Source organism: Salvia hispanica, chromosome 5 (genome assembly GCF_029641045.1).
Source record: "Salvia hispanica isolate PSC_SH4W2 chromosome 5, Shi_PSC_v1, whole genome shotgun sequence".
Taxonomy (NCBI): domain Eukaryota; kingdom Viridiplantae; phylum Streptophyta; class Magnoliopsida; order Lamiales; family Lamiaceae; genus Salvia; species Salvia hispanica.
The window spans coordinates 46,988,225-47,009,311 of NC_142696.1; the positions used below are offsets into that span (position 1 = coordinate 46,988,225).

Genomic DNA, 21,087 nt, shown 5'->3' on the forward strand with positions numbered 1-21,087 from the left:
CCAACCAAATAATAAGCTGCAAACAAATGTAATTTAGTTGGTATTTGATAATACGATTTTTTCCCAATTAATAGAGCAGAGGTTCAAGTAACCATAATCACACTATTGACCTTTTAAAGAAAAAATTGATATCCAAAAATTAGTTTTGTCTTTCAAACTCATAAGTTAGAAGTGATTTGTCAAACTTCGAATGAAAAAGATGACTCAGTTCTGGTCTTCCATATGAGTCCCAAGAATGAAAAAAATGTCATGACTCAGTTCTGGTCTTCCATACGAGTTCCAAGTATCAGTTATCCTCTTTCAACTTCCAAAAAGTCTTGCAATCAATCAAGATTTCAACGCTAACATGATTTGATGATTGACGTGCGTGACCGTATTATACGTCAACCATAATGACATCATATTATAGTACTAAATCAAATAATTTCACTTTGTGTATTATATTTCATCCCGCTTCTCGTTTTTTCTATTCCATCTCATTCTTTCTTGATATAAACCGCAATTCAACAAATAAAATCACTAATTTTGTAAAATGAGACTTCGTTTCTATAATACGACCGCGTTTTGTCCAAAAATACATTCAAATGAAATTACCTTTTGATAACAAGAATGTACTCCCTCCGTCCCAAGATAAGCGACTCACATCCTTTTTGGGACGCCCCAAGATAAGTGAGTCATTTCCTTTTTTGATATTCTCTCTTACTTTTCTTTCTACTTTATTAATTCTCTTACTTTATTCACTTTCCATTTTACTAACAAAACCCTGTTTCCTTAAATCCCGTGCCGAAAATTTTTTGCTCACTTCCCCGCTGCCGCATAAAAAAATCGTCATACAAAAAAGCTTGACTTGAAAATTCGTCACTTTCGTTTAAGCGTGTGATGTAAGTTGGTTTGACGACCAAAATCCTCCCTATAAATACACATCTTTTTCAACTGTAAATTACCTCAACATTGCAAACGAATTTACACACACACACACAGCATCTCAATTCCTCGATTTTCACCAATCAACAAAATGAAGGTAAATTCAGTGAATTCACTACGAAATTGGAGATTTCCTCTTTCCTAATCACTCCAATTTCTGCTCAATTGAATCGCTAGCCAGTTTAATTTTGAATTTGATGATGATTATTTGTGCAGGTTAAGATCGTGGTGCGTGTGTCGATGAGCGACGAGAAATCCCGCTCAAAAGCCCTAAAAATCTGCGTGGGGATAGGCGGAGTGGAATCGGCGGCGTTGTCGGGGGCGGAGAAGGATCAGGTGGTGGTGGTGGGAGAGGGCATCGACGCGGTTGAGCTCACGCGGCAGCTGAGGAAGGGCGTGGCCCACGCGGAGCTCGTGAGCGTCGGCGAGGATAAGAAAGAAGATACTAAGCCCGCCGCCGCCGCGGTGGCGACGCCGGCGGATGCGACGCCTGTTTTCTGGTCGTACCCGCCGCATTACGCCGGGTACAACAGCTACCCGATTTACGAGAGCTCGTCAAGCGATTCCTGCACGATTATGTGAATTGAAGGGATGGATGATTCTGGATCTCCTGGGGAGAATTTGAGCTCCAATTTTGATTTTTATTTTTATTTTTTGCAGAGGAAGAAATGTTACTATTGTAAAATATTACTGTAGTTTTATTTTTACGTGACTAGAATTTGAATAAATTTAATCGATATGGTTGTTTTTTAATTTTTGCCATCGCTTAAATACACATATAAGTCGGTCGAACATCTTTTATTACTTTTAAGAATTACCGATCTCTAAAATCGTAAAAAAAAATTGCTGAAATTTGGTACCCTTCACCAAGTTAAAATTTGGTACCGATCTCTAAAATCGTAAAAATTACTTTTAAGAATTACCGAATAAGGAAAAATCAAACTCGTGGAAAATTTGTTACAGGCATAATAAGTTCTTAATATAAGCGATCAAGTTTTAAGTAGATACCAAATTATCAAGTTTTAAGTAGATACCAAATTACTGCAAAAGTTTATATTTACGGACAATTTCCCTAATTTTTAATTATAAATTTAGTAGGTATTTCCTATATCCATGGATATGCACTATAATAGTACACACACAGACACACTTACAACTCATTGCAAAATCAAGTACTCCGTCCCACATTAAGTGCCACATTTAATGTGGACACGAGTTTTAAGAAATGTAAAGAAAATTGGGTTGAATAAATTAGTGGATTATGAGTCTCACTTATATATATATTAGTTTTATAATAAAATGTGACTATAATTGATTGGTAGATATGGAGTCTACTTACCATTTATGGTAAAAGTGAAATGTGACTCTTATTAAGGTGAAACTTATTGTGGGACGGAGGTAGTAACAAGCAACGGAAAAATGCGAAAATGATTTCATATATTTTGAATTACTGGCTTTAAAAACCAAAAATATTGAAATAATTCGTCCAAACAAATTATTGGGTTTATTGAAATAAACAAATATGTGCTCCTATAAGTTTGTAAAAAGAAGTGTTGGGTTCGAAATCAATACCGAAGACATAAGTCCAATGATTTTGAAATGGATTTTAAAATTGACAGGCCCATATATCGGATACGAAAGATTTTGAAATGGATTAGTGAAATGCAATTAGCCATTCGGTTAATAAAATGCAATTAAATAATTAATCAGTCGTCGGTTAATAGAATCATATAAGTCGAATTCCATTCTACATTATTTGCGCGGTATAACTTATTTATATTATGTACTATAAATTATAAGTAATCGTGTCACGACAAATAATTTACACATGTATAATTAAATTGATTGTAGGACGTTTCGCGACCACAAGGGAAAAAAGTGTGCGGTTACTTAAAATACTCCCTTTGTCTCGTAAAAATATGAGCAATTAATATAACACGAAAAATTTAAGATAAAATTAGTAAAATAAGAGAAATAAGGAAAAAGGTAGTTAAAGTAGTGTTAGTAGATAGTGCGACTCTTATTATTAGTAGTGTTTTATGGTTATATAAGTTGTAAATAAGTTGATGTATATGAGTAATAAATTGGGACAAATTTCTAAAAATGGAATGCACATATTTTTGTGACACATACGAAAATGGAAAGTGCACATATTCAATTTGTCGAACTGACCAAATTGGTTTAGGTGAAAGACATACTCGATCCGGAATAAGAAATTAGTAAAGTAAAAAAGAAGAATGAGAAAAAGTGAGTAAAGTGTGAGAAATGAAAAAAAGTGGGTAAAGTATACTAGATAAACTTTCCATTTTTGAAAATGAAATTATTTTTTGTGAACACTCAAAATAAAATAAAAATGTGGCTATTTTTCATGTATGAAGAGAGTATAGTAACCGTTTCAACCGAAAATATGTTTCTTTTTATTTTTTCAACTGTCACGTACAACTATATCACTTTTTGAATTTTTATTGTCCGATCATATTAATGTATATTGCTGCATACAATAGTAATAGTTCCTTATTTGCATTCAAAGTCATTTTTGTTCGAGTCTTCATACATGGTAGATCAATCCTAGCTATAACTGATTTCTTTTTTGTTGTTGATTTCTCTTCTCCAATTTGTACAAAATTTTTATACAAACATAGTAATATTCAATCGCATAAATTTCTAAATTCTAAACTTATGTCAGTTTATAGTGATTGTCACAGAAAACAACATGAAAATCTAAAATTGTAGAATCACAAACATAAAAGAAGTCATTGACATTAACATTAACAAGTTCAATCAGTGAATATGTATGCCATTCACATTAACATAAACCCTAATTTTCCAGAACATCTCAACCCTAGTCTCTCCCCCAAATCTCATCCAACGTAAACGTGGTGAAGATTTGATCGTCAATCTTGACCTGATTGGACGAAGAAGCACCTTCTTGAAGCAACGGATAATCAAACTCCAATTCAACTTTTCCCCCAAAATCGTCCGGTGCAGTGCGCATTCCCTCCGGTTCGTGCAGTTCCAAACCCTCGTAGGGTTTCTCCTCCTCCGTCGCTCTCCTCTTCTCCGCCTCCGCCATTCTCATCGCCGCCTCGTAGCCGCCGTCGTCGATCGGATCGATGCGGCTGATGAGAGCGGCGACGTCGGAGGGGCTGCCGAAGGCGTAGAGCTTCTGCGACGGGGACTGCACGAGGATGGCGATTTCCGCACCGCAGAGGATGGAGAGCTCGGCGGCTTTGCGGAAGAGGCCGCCGCGGCGCTTGGAGAAGGCGACTTGCAGGCTCGATTTCTTCTCGATTTTTCGCATCGGGATCTTCCTCCTCCCCAGCGTCTTTTTGCCGTTGGAATTCTCCATTGCTGTGAATGTGATCGGAATAATTGTAATGTTGTTGCGTTGTGATTGAAACTGAGCATACCATCTATATTTATAGGCAGTCAAGGGCTTCGAGATTTTGTTTTGATCTCTTCTCTCTCTCCTTTTGCGATCTCAAAATTACCATACTTGAACGCGCGCTGCTTTGAGGCGCGGCCAACGGTATTTTTTTTTACTACTCCTACACTTTTTTTTTTTAACTGATTTAAATTTTATGTGAATTTTTATTTCGATTAATATGATTGATTTATTTATCAATTTCAGATTTACGTATGCTTTGAAATGAGAAAAATATTACGTATTTTTAAATTTTAATAAATTTGGCATTTTCCCATTATTTTGCATGTAAATTAAGATATACTACTATGCAATTGTAAAATGTGGAAATATGGAATAGGAGAGAATTAAAAATAAGTGTTATAAATACCATGGAGCTAGATTTCTGAATAAACAAGCTTCAATATGATATCCCCCATGTTATTCATCATCATCATAATAAATCTAATGAAAAAAGTAGGAATGGATGGATAGTTAAAAATTTATAACCCTTAATTTGAATAATTTGTGTTTTATTTATTTCCAGCCCAATATATTTTGTTTTTTTCTATCCACAAACATAGCTAACACTGAGAATAATTTGAATGATTTGTGTTTTATTTAGAGTGTCAACGGTAGTTAAGCTTGTGGCCCTGGGCCAGGCCACAAAACTTGGTTGGATAAAAAAAAAACTTGTTCACACTATAATGGACAAGTCTAAGCCACTAAATATTAATTTTTTTTTTCATTTTTTGAGGTATTTTAATTTAGCTACAATAAAAATTATCGGACTATAATAATTATAAAAAGATGCATAATTTAATAAAAACAAAAATTAAAACCAAATCTTTGTTGTATTATATAGAAAGGGGTAAACTTATATAACGATTTTTAAAAAAAAAAAACACTAAAAAAACACCGCCACCGCCGCCTACTCAGTGGCGTCATCAGAATTTGCTGCATCGCCATCGCCGTCACCGTCGCTACTACTTCCTCCCACCCCAACCTCGACCTTAGCCTCAGTATGAGGTCGTAGTACATCCGCTTGGTGGGTGGGTCGGCCGACTTCTCATACAAGGACAAAGTATCCTGAAGTTGCTTCATCATCTGCACCTCCAGGGTGTTGTTCAACGCCACTTAGGCCGGTCTGGGGCGGGATGCAGATGCGCCCGCAACAGAGTGTTGGGAGGCGGATCTAGTGTCTCGGATTGAGGACTACTTCCCCCGTGGACGTGGGCGCCGGGAGAGTGACGTAGGTCTCGTCTCCCACCGCCACCGTGGCTTCGCCCCCCCCCCCCCCTCCACCGCCGCCGCCTCTCCCCGTCTCCACACGTCCGAACGTCGGGGTCTCCGGTGTCCTCATCAATTCTTCCCACGTGAATCTATCAGATTCATCCGGAGGAGATTGACTGGAATGGAATTGGGAGGATTGGAATTGAGACGGGAAGTTTATTGCGTCCATGTTGGGTCGGTAGTTGCCCAACCCCGATTGGGGACGACCCACATACCTCTGCTGATGAGCGGGGGACTGACCCCGGTTTTGGGGTGTTTGTTGCCACGGCGCCGGCGATGGCGGACTCCACATTTGGGATGGAGGGGGGGGACTCGATCTCCAGTGTTGGGGAGGTGGAAAGCTCCCGTATCCCAAATCTCCATAGCCGGGGGAATTATCATCTCCTCCTTGCATATTTCGAAAGTTGTATAAAAATTGAAGAGAATTGGGTAAAATGTATGTGAAATAATAAAGAGTGGAACGAGGTATTTACAAAAAAAATTGCAAAAATATTATAATTTTTTTTTTCGAAATTCGGGGAGCCCCGCAGCTGAGCCACGAGCCGCGACCCTCGTATAGTGGACACTCTTATTTCCAGTCCAATGTATTTTCGGGCCAAATTGGAAAGCCTTGTGACGCAAACCGGGCCCAGTCTTTGGCTTAAAGAAAAAAGTTTAGCTTATTAAACTAACCACGACTCCCTCTCTCTCTCTCCTCTTTATCTCTCATCAACGATTCCAGTAGATCAAATGTGAACCTAATTTCAATTCAATTCAATTCTCCCATTTTTCCAGAGATTTAACTGCGGAGAAGAAATCAAAATTGACACTGAATCTCAATTGAGATGGCTGGGGTCTCGGTTGCGGCGGAGTGGCAGCTCCTCTACAACCGCTACTACCGGAAGCCGGAGCTCTACCAGATGGAGTGGAAGCAAGTCGACCTCACGCGCAACAAAGTCGCCTGCGCCCCCTTCGGCGGCCCCATCGCCGTCATCCGCGACGACGCCAAGATCGTCCAGCTCTACGCCGAGTCCGCCCTCCGCAAGCTCCGCATCTTCACCTCCTCCGGCCGCCTCACCGCCGAGACCGTCTGGCGGAACCCCGGCGGCCGCCTCATCGGCATGTCCTGGACCGACGACCTAACCCTAGCCTGCATCACGCAGGACGGCACCGTCTACTCCTACAACATCCACGCCGAGCTCCTCGGGACCTTCTCCCTCGGCAAGGAGTGCTTCGAGAACAGCGTCGTCGAGTGCCTATTTTGGGGGAACGGCGTCGTGTGCATCACTGAGGCGTTTGAGATTCTGGCGGTGCCGGATTTTAAGATGCCTAAGGCGGTTAAACTGGCGGATTGTAATTTGGAGGAGCTTCCGCATTGTATGGCGGTGATTGAGCCTCAGTACACGAAATCGGGGGACGTGGAGGTGCTGCTAGGGGTTGGGGATCATGTGTTGTTGGTGGATGAGGAAGGAGTGCAGCCGTTGGCCCCCGGAATTGGGCCGTTGCAGAAGATGGTGTTGTCCAGGAAAGCGGAGTTTGTCGCTTCCTTCACGCATGATGGAAGGCTTTTGGTTATGTCCTCAGATTTTTCCAAAGAATTCATTGACTATACTTGTGAGGTAAATTCTGCTCTGATTAGCAATTTTGCTCAGGTCAGCTAATTCATACCAATTCAGTTGTATTGAGCCATGAAACATCAGTGACAATTGCAATGTGTTTCTCTCTGTTTAGCTAAATCAGTACCATTTCAATTACTTCAACATTTTCAGTCAGCCATTTATAAAACTGTTACATTCATGTGCACTCCAGATTTAGAAAATTTAATGTGTTGTATTACTTCAAACATTTTCAGTCAGCCCTCCCACCAGACCAACTAGCTTGGTGCGGATCAGATACTGTGTTACTTTACTGGGATGACATGTTGTTGATGGTGGGTCCTTATGATGAGCCAGTACGGTACATATATGATGAGCCAATTATTCTTATTCCAGAATGCGATGGGGTGCGCATACTATCTAACACAAACATGGAGTTTTTACATCGAGTTCCAGACTCTACAGTATCAATCTTTCAGATTGGAAGCACATCCCCTCCTGCATTATTGTATGATGCCTTGGAGCATTTTGATAGGAGAAGTGCAAAGGTAGTTGGTCCTTGCTTTAAGTTTTTAACTATCTCCTTCAATTACACTATTCAGTTAATTGCATTTTGTATGGAATTATTATTTTAAACTGTTATATACACAAATTTTTCTAGTTTGTTGTCTCAACTTTGTCTATTCTTGCAATAAGTAGAAATGTGGCACATTGTTGTTTGGTAGATTTAAGATAGTTGAAATGAAATACATAAATTACCAAAGGAGGAAATATTCCAAAACCGAGGTTCACAGAGAGAGTTTTCTCTGGCACAGCAATAGGCTGATGTCCTCGAAGTTTTGTTATATGCTGAACTGATAAAAACTTGGAAGCTATATTACTCTTCTCCTTTCATGCTTAGCCTCTTTATAGAAGTCTTCATACCCTATCCTGTTAACCTCCCCTACACCTTCACTATTAAGCTGATGTAGTTCTTATTGAAAAGTGAAAAGTTGGAAAAAGATATCCATCCTTATTAATGATGAATATGGTATAGTAGACTCATCGAAATGGGGCGAGTGTCTTTTGGGATTGTATTCTAAAACTATTCAAGAAATAGTTAACTTTTGAATATTTATATCCTATAATTTGCAGGCTGTTGAGAACTTGAGATTAATCCGCACTTCATTGCCTGAAGCTGTTGAGTCATGTATAGATGCTGCTGGCTATGAATTTGATATTTCACAGCAAAGGACACTACTAAGAGCTGCAAGCTACGGTCAAACCTTTTCTAGGTATATTTAGTACTGAAATTTGACTCATGTGAATGAATTAATTTCTCTTTTTTCCTATTCGAATTGTGCTAGTGACTAATTTTCATTAGAATAATTATTTGTTGTTAATATGTTGAGTAGGAATTTAATGGAAGTTCCTGTCTTTGTTATATTGAGAAGTTAACTAGTTAAGGAAAATTTTTTAGTCAGCCTATCTGTGTTGGCAACTTGGCACAAAGCTCCTTTATCTATTATATGTACAAGTTCATGCTTTAAATGTCTCATTTTTGTAGTACATTACTTGATATTTTTGCACCAGTTGCAAACACCTCTTTCCATTCCTTATATGAGGTGTTATCTACCGTAATTGTTTAAGAAAGGATGGTAAGTAAGTTCTGTTAATATATTGGGGTTTTTTGGTTGGTTATAGACAGTGTCAAGAAAATTTTCAACTCCATACCATCATAAGTAATGAAATCTAAAAGAGTGAACTGAACATTTATATATTAGTTTATGTGTTTCCATAACTTGGGTTGTGGACTTGTTTGTTGTAGTTTCTGGCATGCAGTTAGTCTAAATTTTGTGCGATACATTGTTGTTCATGCTCCAAAAAGCAATATCTGCAGTTCTTTTTTTCTTGCTATTGATATCCAGTTGACTATTTGGCAGCCATTTCCGACGTGACAGCATACGAGAGATGTGTCAGATGCTGCGTGTCTTAAATGCCGTACGTCACGTCGATGTTGGAATTCCTCTAAGCCTTCAGCAGTACAAGGTGTTAGGATCTCAGTACCTAATGCTAAAAATTTTCATGTCCTAATCTAATAGGCCATCTCGCAAAACATTTATATATTTTATTTTATTCAAATGTTTCTTTGCAGTTACTAACTCCATCTGTTCTAATCAACCGTCTAATTAATGCCCACAAACACCTTCTAGCTTTGCGGATATCAGAATACCTCGGCTTAAGCCAAGTAAGTAATCAATTTCTTGTAATGTATACTTCGTTCTTATAAAAAAAATTAAGGTTGTAAGTTGGTACTGTTTCATACATGTCATTCAGATTGTGTTGTGCTATTGTCTTTTGGTTTCAATTTTGTATAAGTACTACTCCCTCCGTTCCATAGTAATGGAGGCGTTTCTTTTCGGCACGAGGATTAAGAAAAATTGTGTTAGGTGAGTTAAGTAAATGGAGAATAAAGTGGAAAATGAAAAAGGTAGAGAGATAAAGAGAGAAAAAAGTAAGAGAGAGTAAAGTAGGTGTGGAAAAATGTGTTGACTTTTACTAAAAAGGGAAATGACTCTATTACTATGGAATGTACCAAAATGACAAAATGACTCTATTACTATGGAACGGAGGGAGTACTTCTTAAGTCTGATTTATATCTACATAGACTGTATTCTTGGAGAAGTTGGCCCACTTTCTTGTTTAACTTTGGCAAGATGCCACTTCCAAAAATGTGATTTATAGTGTGTACATTCTCTTGATGTTTTCATCTTGAGCCCATTAGAAAATTGCTGTTTTTTTTAAAGTTGAGGCTTATAATGAGCAATTTGAGAGGAATGTGAGGCATTCATAGCAAAACCCTCAGTTAATTTGCGATGAGATCATCATAAATTTGATGCTTTTATAGGAAGTTGTAATAATGCACTGGACGTGTACAAAGATAACAGCTTCTGCAGCGATTCCTGATGCCACTCTTCTTCAGATTCTACTTGACAAGGTCAGTTTTTCAGTAGTCTATGTTTTAGTTATTTCCCAAAAAAATATGTTCTTAAGAATTTTCATGGCATTCAACATATATAGTACCCAGCCGTTCAACTTGCTGACCCAAAGTTTCATGACTAGTTTCATTCACCATGATTGTTGGCTGAAAGATGTACGAGCAGGCAGTTAGTTTAGCAGCAATCTTGTCTTTAAGTATTACTACATGTAGCTTGATTCTGTAATTCACACCACTTGTTTGGTTGCAAAATGTTTTGTCTAATATCTTCATTTATTAGATCTCAGTTGAAGATATGCAAAGGAATATCTTATGCAGCTGTTGCTGCTCATGCTGATAAGAGTGGCCGTAGGAAATTAGCTGCTATGCTAGTTGAACATGAGCCACGTTCCTCTAAACAGGTGAGCCTTAAGTTGTTTTTCGTATTCCTTTCTATAGACAGGATTATAATTGGCTTGATAACGTTCACCTTTAAAGCTACTTGTTTTTTACTCTTCGGGAACTTCCTGTGCCAACATTGACTTATCTATATGTCAGATCCCTCTCTTGTTAAGTATTGGGGAAGAAAATTCAGCACTTGTGAAGGCTACCGAAAGCGGAGATACTGATCTTGTTTATCTTGTCATGTTTCATATCTGGAAGAAGGTGTGTTTAGATAAATACTCACACATCTACATAGGAGCAAGCTCTAATTTATTTCTAGATGAAAATTCTGGGTCATAATTCATTGATTCATAAGTGAAATATTTCAGAGGCCACCGTTGGAGTTTTTTTCAACAATACAGGCTAGACCTCTTGCACGTGATCTGTTTGTCAAATATGCACGGTAGGTAGTACTTATCTTCCCAAATACCATGAGGATGGAAGAAATTTGTTTAACTAATGCAAGTTATACCTCTAATCATTCAATCTTCTTCCAGGTGTTACAAGCATGAGTTCTTGAAGGACTTCTTTTTATCCACTGGGCAACTCCAGGTCAATTAACTTTAACCTGATTCATTTGGTCTTTCTTGCTCATTTGTCATGAATTCACATTTACCTGATCTATGGGCTCTCTTCTTCTTCCGTTATTATATACACTCTCAACACATATAAGGAATTGTTATGGTTATTTCAGATTGATAGGAGAAACTTGATATCATGGCTTTCTTGTCTTTCAAAACTTCCATTCCTATTCATTTCACGTGTCTACTTCAATGATACCTGAGAAATTTTTGGTGGGGTTTCAATAATTTTTTTAATGCCATAGATATTGCATTCTTCCGTGCTGCCTTTCCCAGTTTTTCTGTTTTTGAAGTTTTACTTGTTTTATAGTATGATGTTTTCTGATATTCTATCTTGGCTCTGGTAAAAAGTTCTTTTATGATCCTAAAGCACAACAATTTACCTCTTCTCTTTTATAACATCTGTAGTAATGGAAGGTTTTATATTTTGCAGGAGGTAGCTTACCTCTTGTGGAAAGAATCGTGGGAACTTGCAAAAGATCCAAGGGCCAAAGGATCATCTCTTGGCCCACGCATAAAACTAATTGAAAAGGCTAGTAATCTTTTTGCGGAATCAAAAGACCATATGTTTGAGTCCAAGGCAGCTGAGGAACATGCCAAACTCTTAAGGTAAATTTTGGGTTGGGCACTTAAGAGTTTGTGAATGCTCCAAAAGTTATTGCCAAAAACTTTGTACTCCCTAGAATTATTGAATAATTATTGTCATTGATGATAACAAACACAAAATATTTGTTATTAATGACAAAAAACAAAAATAGATACTCCCTCCGTCCCACTCTAAGTGATACATTTTCCTTTTTGGGATGTCCTACTCTAAATGACACATTTCTAAATATAGAAACACTATGTCTCTACTTTTTCCCTCTCTTATTCTCTCCACTTTACGCACAAAACAACACTACATAAAATCATGTGCGGAATTAGAATTGCTCCACTTAGAGTGGGACGGAGGGAGTATTAAACTAAATTGATATTACTTTCAAACATTTGATATGATATCCACTATAAACCCACCCTAACATGAGTCTATCCTGACATTTCATAATGGTAACTTGTGTGGAATTATGGATTCTATCAATCATGTCGTTCTTATGATAATGCAACTTTGTTGATGGCCACTGTACTAATTCTAACATATGAATCTCATAATTTCGTACTACCATTCAGTTTAAAGTAATGGCGTAGTCCCAGATTAGACTCATATGAATTTTAATTGTAATTTTTTTGTAATATGAACTGTGGGAAAGCTACATGTTATGTAACAAATTCAATCTACTACATTAATTAAGAACCCATATAGCTTATAGTGATAATTTCATATCATTTAGGAGGCGTGTTTTTTGAGTGATACAATGGACTGATAAAAATAATCCAAGCTAATCCACTAATTATTTTGATGACTTGACTGATTTTCAGTTTGTTTGGCCATTGTACCCTTGAAATACTCAATCCTATCTTTAAACATGTGATATCTAGAACAGGCTTGCTTAACTCAAGCTGTCAAGCAGCATAATTTTGTTCTTTGATCCTCTCCTCCGCACACTTTTTTAACCTCTTTCTAGACTTGCTATTTCTATTTAAAATGAACCGTGCATAGTCTTTTATTTGCAGAATTCAACGCGAATTGGAGGTATCAACAAAGCAGGCTATTTTTCTGGATTCAAGTGTCAGCGATACAATTCGCACATGTATTGTTCTGGGCAATCACCGTGCTGCAAATAGAGTTAGAACAGAATTTAAGGTTTGTATAGTCCACATATTGCCACTTGAAGTAACCACAATATGCAATTAACTGTTCTAGGAATATTCTTTCCTTTTCATAGACCGGTAGACGGGTATTTTTTTTTGGCACAATGATTTTGAAATGCCATAATTATAATTTAGGTTTCTGACAAGCGGTGGTATTGGCTGAAATGCTTTGCTCTGGCAACAATCCGAGACTGGGATGCACTGGAAAAGTTTTCGAAAGAGAAGAGGCCACCGATTGGTCAGTGTTATGCTTTCATAGTTTAGTTTATGTTCAAAATTGTCCTATCTTCTGACTCATCTATGAGAAACCTGAAACTTTTTCCTAGTAGGTTCCTTTTTCATGCTATATTAATATCTATTCGCGCCGTCTCTAGGTTATCGTCCATTTGTAGAAGCTTGCATTGACGCTGGTGAGAAAGATGAAGCACTTAAATACATACCGAAGCTTTCAGATCCGAGAGAGAGAGCTGAGGTAACCACACTAACATGCAAATTTTCACATAGTTTTATTTGTGTCTTCTCTTTTACAAACTGAATGTGCTGTAATTTGTAAACAGGCTTATGCGAAAATCGGGATGGCCAAGGAAGCTGCAGATGCAGCGTCTCAATCCAAGGATGGCGAACTGCTGGGGAGATTGAGACAGTCGTTTTCACAGAATGCCGGAGGTTCTTCGATCTTTGATACTCTGCGCGACCGCCTGACTTTCCAAAGCCTCTCTTAGTTCTGTTTACTCATTTTTACAGTGTGATTTTATTTTTGTTTTTTTGGTGGCTTCATTTAATCGTAAAGCTTTTTGTGGTGTGAGAAAAGGCAATGCGACTTATTGTATGCAGCTAGCAAGCATGAAGTTAGCAATAGCGTTCTTGGTTGTATCAGTTTATGTACACTATATAATTGAAATTTCTTCACCTGATTTGTAATTTAATTTAAAATATGGATTTGAATCTTGATCTTGTCTGGTTATACTCAAGTTTTTTTTTTCTTTTTTTTATATACTTCACTGTCTTGATATTTTCTTTTACTTTAGAAGCTAATACAAAAAAGAAAGAACGAAAGGTGGATATTTGGTAAAGCTCAAATTAATATACTACTACTACCCCACTAAAAAGTTCATGGAGATTATATCCCTTCAAAGCAAGATCAAGACATAGGTAAGAAAGCTACAAACTCATTGCCATTGTCACATTTCCAAAAAGAAGTTGGCAAGAAATATTTTAATGATGAGAGAGAGGGAGGCTCTATTCTTGTGATCATCTCCAATCTTCATTTATATATATGGTCACAGACTTACAGTTATAGCCATCTTCATCATATCTTACCATATGTACAAACATGTTAGCTCCACACAACCTCATTTCTCTTGCAGGCTTGCTCCTCTTCAATCTTCTTCCACTAGCTTCATCACTTGATCAACACATCAACATTAATCCAAAGGTAATACATATGCATACATAGAGTTATTCCTTTCCTCCATTCCTTCTCATCAAAATTCAGATTTCAATTCTGTTTCCTTCAATTTGTAGGTGACTCCCAAACTGTCATATGAGATCAAACTCCATGGATTCCTCCTATGGGCTTCTGTTGGTTTCTTGATGCCAATCTCCATACTCATAAAGAGGATCTCAAATGCCAACCCATCTCCCACTAACCTCAGAATCATATTCTACACTCATGCCATCACCCAGGCAAGAAAATCACTTCTCTTCAATTTGATAGTACATTATTACTACATTGTTACAAACCAAACCCCAGTGCTCTGCCCAAAAGATTATCCTATCATGATAGAGAGTCCATTTGGTCTATAAACCTCGCATCTGTAGTACTATTACACGGCCAAATATGAAAACTCGTCTCGAAAGACTAGCTTATCAAGAGAGAGCTTATTCGGTCTATAAATCATCTCAATGATTATTATGATCATGCAACAATCATAATGGAATCTTGCAAGGAAAGAAAAGTACTAACTAACCCTAGTCCCACTCATGATGTTAGTTAGGTACATATTAAAGGTCAATGTATCATCACATAACATTGATAGTTGCTGTTTCACTAGGTGTGTGCAGTCCTTGTTGCAGCAGCAGGAGGAGTGATATCAATAAAACACTTCGACAACTCATTCACCAACCAACACCAGATAATAGGTCTCCTCTTCTACGCCGCCATATGGTTCCAAACAATGCTCACCATCATGAGGCCACACAGGTAAATATGATTACTAAAATGTCACATTTATATATAATATTCTAATAGGGTAGTGGTAAACAAACTCAAAACTCCTCAACACAGCTTCAACACAGTTTCAATATAATACCAACACAGTGTAAAATTTTAAATTTTAATGTCAACACAATATGAACATAACATTAATCATTGACTACTGTTGAAATTCTCTTAACATTTTCCTATTGACATTTTTTTTTTGAACTGTTGACATTTTTCAATGGTCCAGGTCATAGTTTTGAGTTTGTACAATATATAGAGTTTTCATTTGATCACATCTCTATTTTATGTAGGGGAAGTAGAGGCAGGAAGATTTGGTATGTGGTGCACTGGCTAGTGGGAATTGCAGCCTCATTGGTGGGAGTGATCAATGTGTTCACTGGCTTACAAGCTTACCATGAAAGAACATTGGAGGATGTAAGAATTTGGACAGCTATTTTTATAGTTGAGCTGTGTTTGGTGCTGCTTGTCTATCTTCTTCAAGAGAAGTGGCACTACTTGGGGCAACATGGCACCGCGTCGAAGTCGCAGACAGCTCACCACAAGTTGAGTGAAGAAGAGAGCTGTGTTTGAAGCAAACTAGTGAGTTTACTTTCAACTAATATTGTATATGTTTGAAGAGTGAGGAATGTAATGAAATTCAACAAGTCCCTGAGAAATGGAAAAGGTTATGATTCATTTTACTGGTAATTTGTGTAATAATTAATAGGGGCTACATATGTAAGTTTATATTTAATAAAATCGATCTGATTTTGATTTTTTTAAAAATACTCCAGTTTGTAATTATAATTCAAATGAGAATTTATAAAAAATAAGACGACTCTGCTGGGGATCGAACCCAGAATCTCTGGTTCCGTAGACCAGCGCCTTATCCATTGGGCCACAGAGTCATTGTTGAACTAGTTTTGCTATTATGTGCGTTTTGATATGTATGATTTGTTAGATTAAAGAATGCAATTTTTGGGACTAAATTAAATGCTGGTTCACTTGTAAAATGATTTGTATGCACTATCTTGAATTTGAGACAATATTTTAAAAGTGGTTTTGGGACGTGATATAATTAGTAGGACATATGAATATTTATTATTCGAAAAAAGTGAATTGTAAATGTATGCTTGGATGCTTCCGGTATATTAACTCGAAATCTCATCCTATTTGCTAATTGACCTTTAGTTTAACTTGGTGTACAAACTACTAATATTGGTAATGATTATGTATATCAAAATTTGTAACCATCGGAGAAATACCTTCTAATCTTAGTATATAATACTCGTTATTTCTGTCCCTAAAGAGTATGCACTATTTCCCTTTTCGTCCGTCCCCAAATAATATGAACTTTTAATTTTTGAAACTCTCTTCTCTCTAATGAGGTGGGACCTATTCTCCACTAAGAATAATTAAAACTCATGCCGAACTCAAAGTTCATACTCTTTGGGGACGGAGGGATCGAGTAATATAATTTGCATTATTTATCATCTTATGTCATTGTTTTTCAACGTTATCCAATAACCATGCGAGAAACAGTCTTGATAACGGACATCATAAATTTTAATGTAAAATTGGTAAAGTAAGAGAGATAGATATGAAATAAATGACTTATATGTTATTGATGAAAAATGAAACACCCCTCGTTATAGAGAGAAACTTACCATAAATAGAGACATATGAATTTCGGAGCTTTCCCCTCCCTCGGACGAACTACTTGTGCTCGGTTACACAGACACATGCACTTTAGGGCATCCACAATGGGCCGGAGGATGCGACGCCCTAAGCCCTGCACTATGATCCGCCACATCAGCATTCTATCATCCGTCACTTCCACCTACAATGGGGCGGACTATAGCCCGCCATATAGTCTGTCCTAAGCATTTTATTTATTATTTGAATATTTAAACACTACAAAAATTCATTAATCCTATTTTTTATGTTTGCAAATACATTAATTAGCAAGAATAAAAATATAAAAACACCACAAATTAAAGGCAATCATATTATCAATATTTATTTTTTATTTTTTTTATATTTTATGCTTGCAAATATGAAAATCTTCGGAATTCATTATTGAATTTAGAGAGAAATTGAGATGGGGAAGAGAGTGGAGTGAAAGATGTGAAATGAAGTAAAAAAAATGGTGATATATACAAAAGAAAATACAAAAAAAATTTAAAAAAATGAAAATTGTGTGCATCCTCCGGCCTATCCTCCGCACCCCCTACAATGGGGCGGAGGATAGAGCGGAGGATAGGCCGGAGGATGCATCCTCCGTGCCATACTCCGCGGACGATCTATCCTCCGCGGAGGATATTGTGTGCTTAGTCCGTGGTGCTGCAATGGCGGACTAAGGGGCGGAGGATGCATCGTCCGTCGCATCCTCCGCCCCATTGTGGATGCTCTAAGTACATGTCATAGTTGCTAACCAGTGCTCGGTCTTCGATCTTTTTTAGTGCATGTTATGTAACCCTAGTTCTTAAATTGTAAGGAGTTTCAAAGGTATCTTTGCAGTATATCAATAAACAAACACTTGAATATGAAAAATAACATGGAAATTTAATTCACAATAAATTAACTATCATTATCTTAATGCATCAGTACACATCACACAAAATCATACATCCCTAATCTCTCCTACATGATCACACCCTCTTCATATACATATACCAACACTATAACAACACTACACAAATAGTCTCTTCCAAATCAAAACATATACAAAATACAAACAACACACACATATGTTCACATCATGATCATCAAAATCATGAAATCAAGCTAGAGAAATCATAATCATATCCGTAGACCTCTTGCTGAAACGGGGCTGAAGACGACGAGCCATAACCGTTCGAGCAATCCATGGAGTCGATCTCCATCAGCAGCGACTCCAAATCCATAATCTGCGACGAGAAATCGAAACCATACTCCATCGAATTCAAATCCGGAGACCCCTCCAGCGGTGTACTGAAGCACGAAGACGAGTCAAAGTCAAACGAGAAGTCAAAGCTCTCGTGTGGCCGCGGGAGAGGAGGAGGAGAGGCGGAGGAGTTGATCGGAGACGAGGAGGTGGCGTTGCCGGTGAGTTGTTGGACGAGGGTCTTGAAGTTGGAGGAGTCTGTGATGAAGACTTTGGGCCTCAAGATCTTCATCAGGCTGTTGTTGCTTTGTTGTTTTTTGTTGTTTGGAGCTTTCATGGATGATTTCTTCCCCATTTTTTTGGAGAGAGAGGGAATGGAGAAATGGGATTCTTGTAAATGATGGTTGTAACGGAGGATGCGAGGGTGTATTAATATATATGGACTAGCTGTAAATAAAATTTAATTTTTTTTATTTTTTTGTTTGGGATATATTTGAAGTAGAGTATGAAGATGAGCCCTAGCAAGTGATTGGAATTGGAAGATGCTGAAAATGATGTTTATTCAATGTATTTTTATAGCTCCTTAATTCATTACATTATTCACTATTAATCATATATATGCTAAGATTTGTAATTTTGTTGATGGTAATGGTTAGGATTTAGGAATGACACTCTTACACACCTCCACGTCATGCGGTAGCAGAGCCAGTATTTTGACGATGAGATCAGAAGAAAGAAATTTTTTGACTCTCTTAGCTTGCGGTGTTGTCGGGGAAGCTAGATATACATACAGTGGTTGTCGCTAAAGCAATATTGACATCGAAAGAATTGACATTTAATTTTTTTAATTAATAGTTAAATCATCAAAATATCCTTTATTTTTACTAAATTATCAGGACCCGCAACTCTTTATTATTTTTCGTTATAATCAATTAATTTAACTAATATTTGATTAACCTAATTAATGTTTCATACCCTAACTATGAATTGATAGATGGTGTTACAAAATTATAAAAATGTTACATGCATCGTGTATTTTGTTGACCTAATTAAAAGGACCTTGGATTGTGAACTACCAAAGCCTTTAAAATATCAGTCAGAATTATTACGAAACATATCTTATTAATTAGGTGTATATTCCCTCTACTTATATTCCTTGAATTGATGTTGTTTGATGAGTTTTTTCAAAGTTATTAGTATCTTTTTAATAATTAGATAAAATTTAATTTGGAGTCTTATAGCAATACAAAGTTTGGAGTTTGTAAACGTGGGAGTGTGTGGACATAAATGTTAATTCTTGAAGCTGAGGTTGTGGGAAAATGACACAATCTCTGAAAATTGATACTATTCTAGTTTTATTTAATTTGTATGGTGTGAGGTAGACCAACATCTAAGGCACGCACATGAAACTATTCACTACTTTGTCATTTTCTTCATTATCAAAACACACACACATCCACATGTGCGTGTAAGTTCAAGGTGAGATAGAAAAATTATACAGTATAATATTGAAGAGAAAAAAAGATGAAGATGGACAGAAAATATGAACACATCTTCATTTCAGATTTTTTAATTTTATTTTATTTTATCGAGGTTTTGATAGGGAAAAAAGGACGAAATGGACGATATATATAATATATGTAAAACCCAACATTCGAAATTAAATGTGAAAATTAACAAGCTAATCATCATTGTAATAGTAATACTCCCTCCGTCCACAAACAATAGATCACTTTTGTCATTTTGGACATCCAAAAAAATAGATCACTTTCTTAAAATGGAAAGTTTATCTCTCATACTTTTCCCACTTTTTCTTCCCTCTCTCATACTTCACTCACTTTTTTTCTCTACCTCTCTTACTTTACCTACTTTTTCTTCTCATCTCTCTTACTTTACCAATTATACATTAAAACTCGTGTCATACACAAAGTGATCTATTTTTTTTAGACCGAAGGAAGTATTAAATTATGACAATGATGATGGTGATAAATAATAAGAGGAAGTCCATTCAATTAGGTATATAAATACAGTATCCAAATCTAGAATTTTGGCTCTGGCTGTCTTTCCCCTATTTATATTTTTATCCATTGAGAGGGAGACTTTTATTATTAATGTAGCCGTTTTCACTATCCCATTATTCCAATTTATTCGGTGTTTCATTAATATGAAAGCAACGTTTTAAACTTTAATAAAAAAATTATTGCGTTAAGTCCTCAGTTTTTTGGATAAACAAGTCTCCAATCGAAAATGACTAAGCAAGTAATTCAAATACAATCCAATATAAAAAACATATGTCTAATGCCAACACACTAATCAACAAACAATTAAAGGGGGACACACTCCCTCAAACTAGCATATGGAAAACATAGCAAATCCATGGCACTAAACAACAAAATCGAAGATAAGAAATAGGTCACTTTTTCGGTGGTCTTTGATTGCAACCTGCTTGTTTCTATGTTTGTTATCCGACCATCTTAATCTTTTTGAAGCTCGTGTGGCAGAAATCATAGTGGTGTTTTCAATCAGTAGACTAGGAATGTCTTTTAAGTTTACTTTGAATATAATTATTTATATATTTAAATGAATTAAAAATATCGTCGTGGGGGCGGCCACAATGGCAAGCCAAATAAGTGAGACAGGAGCCGCCAGCGTGTTGCACGTTGGTTCTAGAGTGACGGGACGAGCCCGTGGCTGCCGGTTGCTAATTCCCTTATAGAAAATAGGAATTATGAATAATAGCTCATTGAACTTATATGTTTTCTCATTTTTCTTTCCAAACTTGCTTACTCCAATTAGATCTTAAGTTTGTAGTTTGCGATTTTGCTAAAATGTTTAAGTGAACATTCAATAAAAATCCAAGGATTTAGTTATAGGAAAAGATACGAAAATTTGAAGTCTTTAAAAATAATAAAATTACAACACAATAGTCTATGCATTATAATCTAATTAAAACTAGTTGGTCAATTGTAGATTCCTTTTTTTATATAGTTTGTATATTAATCTCTATAAATTGAACTGCCGAGACTATCTAATGGTAGATGCAATTTAAAAATTGACTGTTTACAAATTTATGCCATTGATTTAAGTCACACAA

The 21,087-nt window shown here is 36.7% G+C and overlaps 4 protein-coding genes and 1 non-coding gene across 5 annotated transcripts; 3 read left to right on the top strand and 2 right to left on the bottom strand.

Annotated features, from left to right (window-relative positions):
• Positions 1 to 885: 885 nt before the first annotated feature.
• Positions 886 to 1,677, top strand: LOC125190605 (heavy metal-associated isoprenylated plant protein 16-like). Its single transcript, XM_048087938.2, has 2 exons — positions 886 to 1,021; positions 1,141 to 1,677. Exons 1-2 carry the CDS (start codon positions 1,016 to 1,018, stop codon positions 1,504 to 1,506), a joined length of 372 nt encoding a protein of 123 aa, XP_047943895.1. The 5' UTR covers positions 886 to 1,015; the 3' UTR covers positions 1,507 to 1,677.
• A 2,023-nt stretch (positions 1,678 to 3,700) lies between these two features.
• On the bottom strand, positions 3,701 to 4,292 carry LOC125188242 (MADS-box transcription factor 23-like). The gene has a single exon (XM_048085004.2). The coding sequence runs from the start codon at positions 4,271 to 4,273 to the stop codon at positions 3,767 to 3,769; it is 507 nt and encodes a 168-aa protein (XP_047940961.1). The 5' UTR covers positions 4,274 to 4,292; the 3' UTR covers positions 3,701 to 3,766.
• A 2,011-nt stretch (positions 4,293 to 6,303) lies between these two features.
• LOC125188908 (protein VACUOLELESS1-like) lies at positions 6,304 to 13,920 on the top strand. Its single transcript, XM_048086006.2, has 15 exons — positions 6,304 to 7,218; positions 7,452 to 7,742; positions 8,329 to 8,468; positions 9,117 to 9,222; positions 9,329 to 9,421; positions 10,082 to 10,171; positions 10,459 to 10,572; positions 10,709 to 10,816; positions 10,924 to 10,997; positions 11,092 to 11,146; positions 11,609 to 11,784; positions 12,787 to 12,916; positions 13,060 to 13,162; positions 13,299 to 13,396; positions 13,482 to 13,920. The coding sequence occupies exons 1-15, from the start codon at positions 6,445 to 6,447 to the stop codon at positions 13,644 to 13,646; spliced, it is 2,517 nt and encodes an 838-aa protein (XP_047941963.1). The 5' UTR covers positions 6,304 to 6,444; the 3' UTR covers positions 13,647 to 13,920.
• A 216-nt stretch (positions 13,921 to 14,136) lies between these two features.
• On the top strand, positions 14,137 to 15,898 carry LOC125191303 (cytochrome b561 domain-containing protein At2g30890-like). Its single transcript, XM_048088819.2, has 4 exons — positions 14,137 to 14,359; positions 14,449 to 14,610; positions 14,979 to 15,127; positions 15,439 to 15,898. The coding sequence occupies exons 1-4, from the start codon at positions 14,258 to 14,260 to the stop codon at positions 15,716 to 15,718; spliced, it is 693 nt and encodes a 230-aa protein (XP_047944776.1). The 5' UTR covers positions 14,137 to 14,257; the 3' UTR covers positions 15,719 to 15,898.
• Positions 15,899 to 15,962: 64 nt separating this feature from the next.
• Positions 15,963 to 16,035, bottom strand: TRNAR-ACG (transfer RNA arginine (anticodon ACG)). The gene has a single exon. It is a non-coding gene; the product is annotated as a tRNA-Arg (tRNA).
• Between the last annotated feature and the right edge of the window lie 5,052 nt (positions 16,036 to 21,087).

Coding starts and splice junctions, on each gene's coding strand:
- LOC125188242 (XM_048085004.2), bottom strand. CDS start 4,273: ATGGAGAATTCCAACGGCAAAAAGACGCTGGGGAGGAGGAAGATCCCG.
- LOC125188908 (XM_048086006.2), top strand. CDS start 6,445: ATGGCTGGGGTCTCGGTTGCGGCGGAGTGGCAGCTCCTCTACAACCGC. Junction 11,785..12,786: donor GAACATGCCAAACTCTTAAG/GTAAATTTTGGG, acceptor TTTTATTTGCAG/AATTCAACGCGAATTGGAGG. Junction 13,397..13,481: donor ATCCGAGAGAGAGAGCTGAG/GTAACCACACTA, acceptor ATTTGTAAACAG/GCTTATGCGAAAATCGGGAT.
- LOC125191303 (XM_048088819.2), top strand. CDS start 14,258: ATGTTAGCTCCACACAACCTCATTTCTCTTGCAGGCTTGCTCCTCTTC. Junction 14,360..14,448: donor ACATCAACATTAATCCAAAG/GTAATACATATG, acceptor TTCAATTTGTAG/GTGACTCCCAAACTGTCATA. Junction 14,611..14,978: donor ACACTCATGCCATCACCCAG/GCAAGAAAATCA, acceptor CTGTTTCACTAG/GTGTGTGCAGTCCTTGTTGC.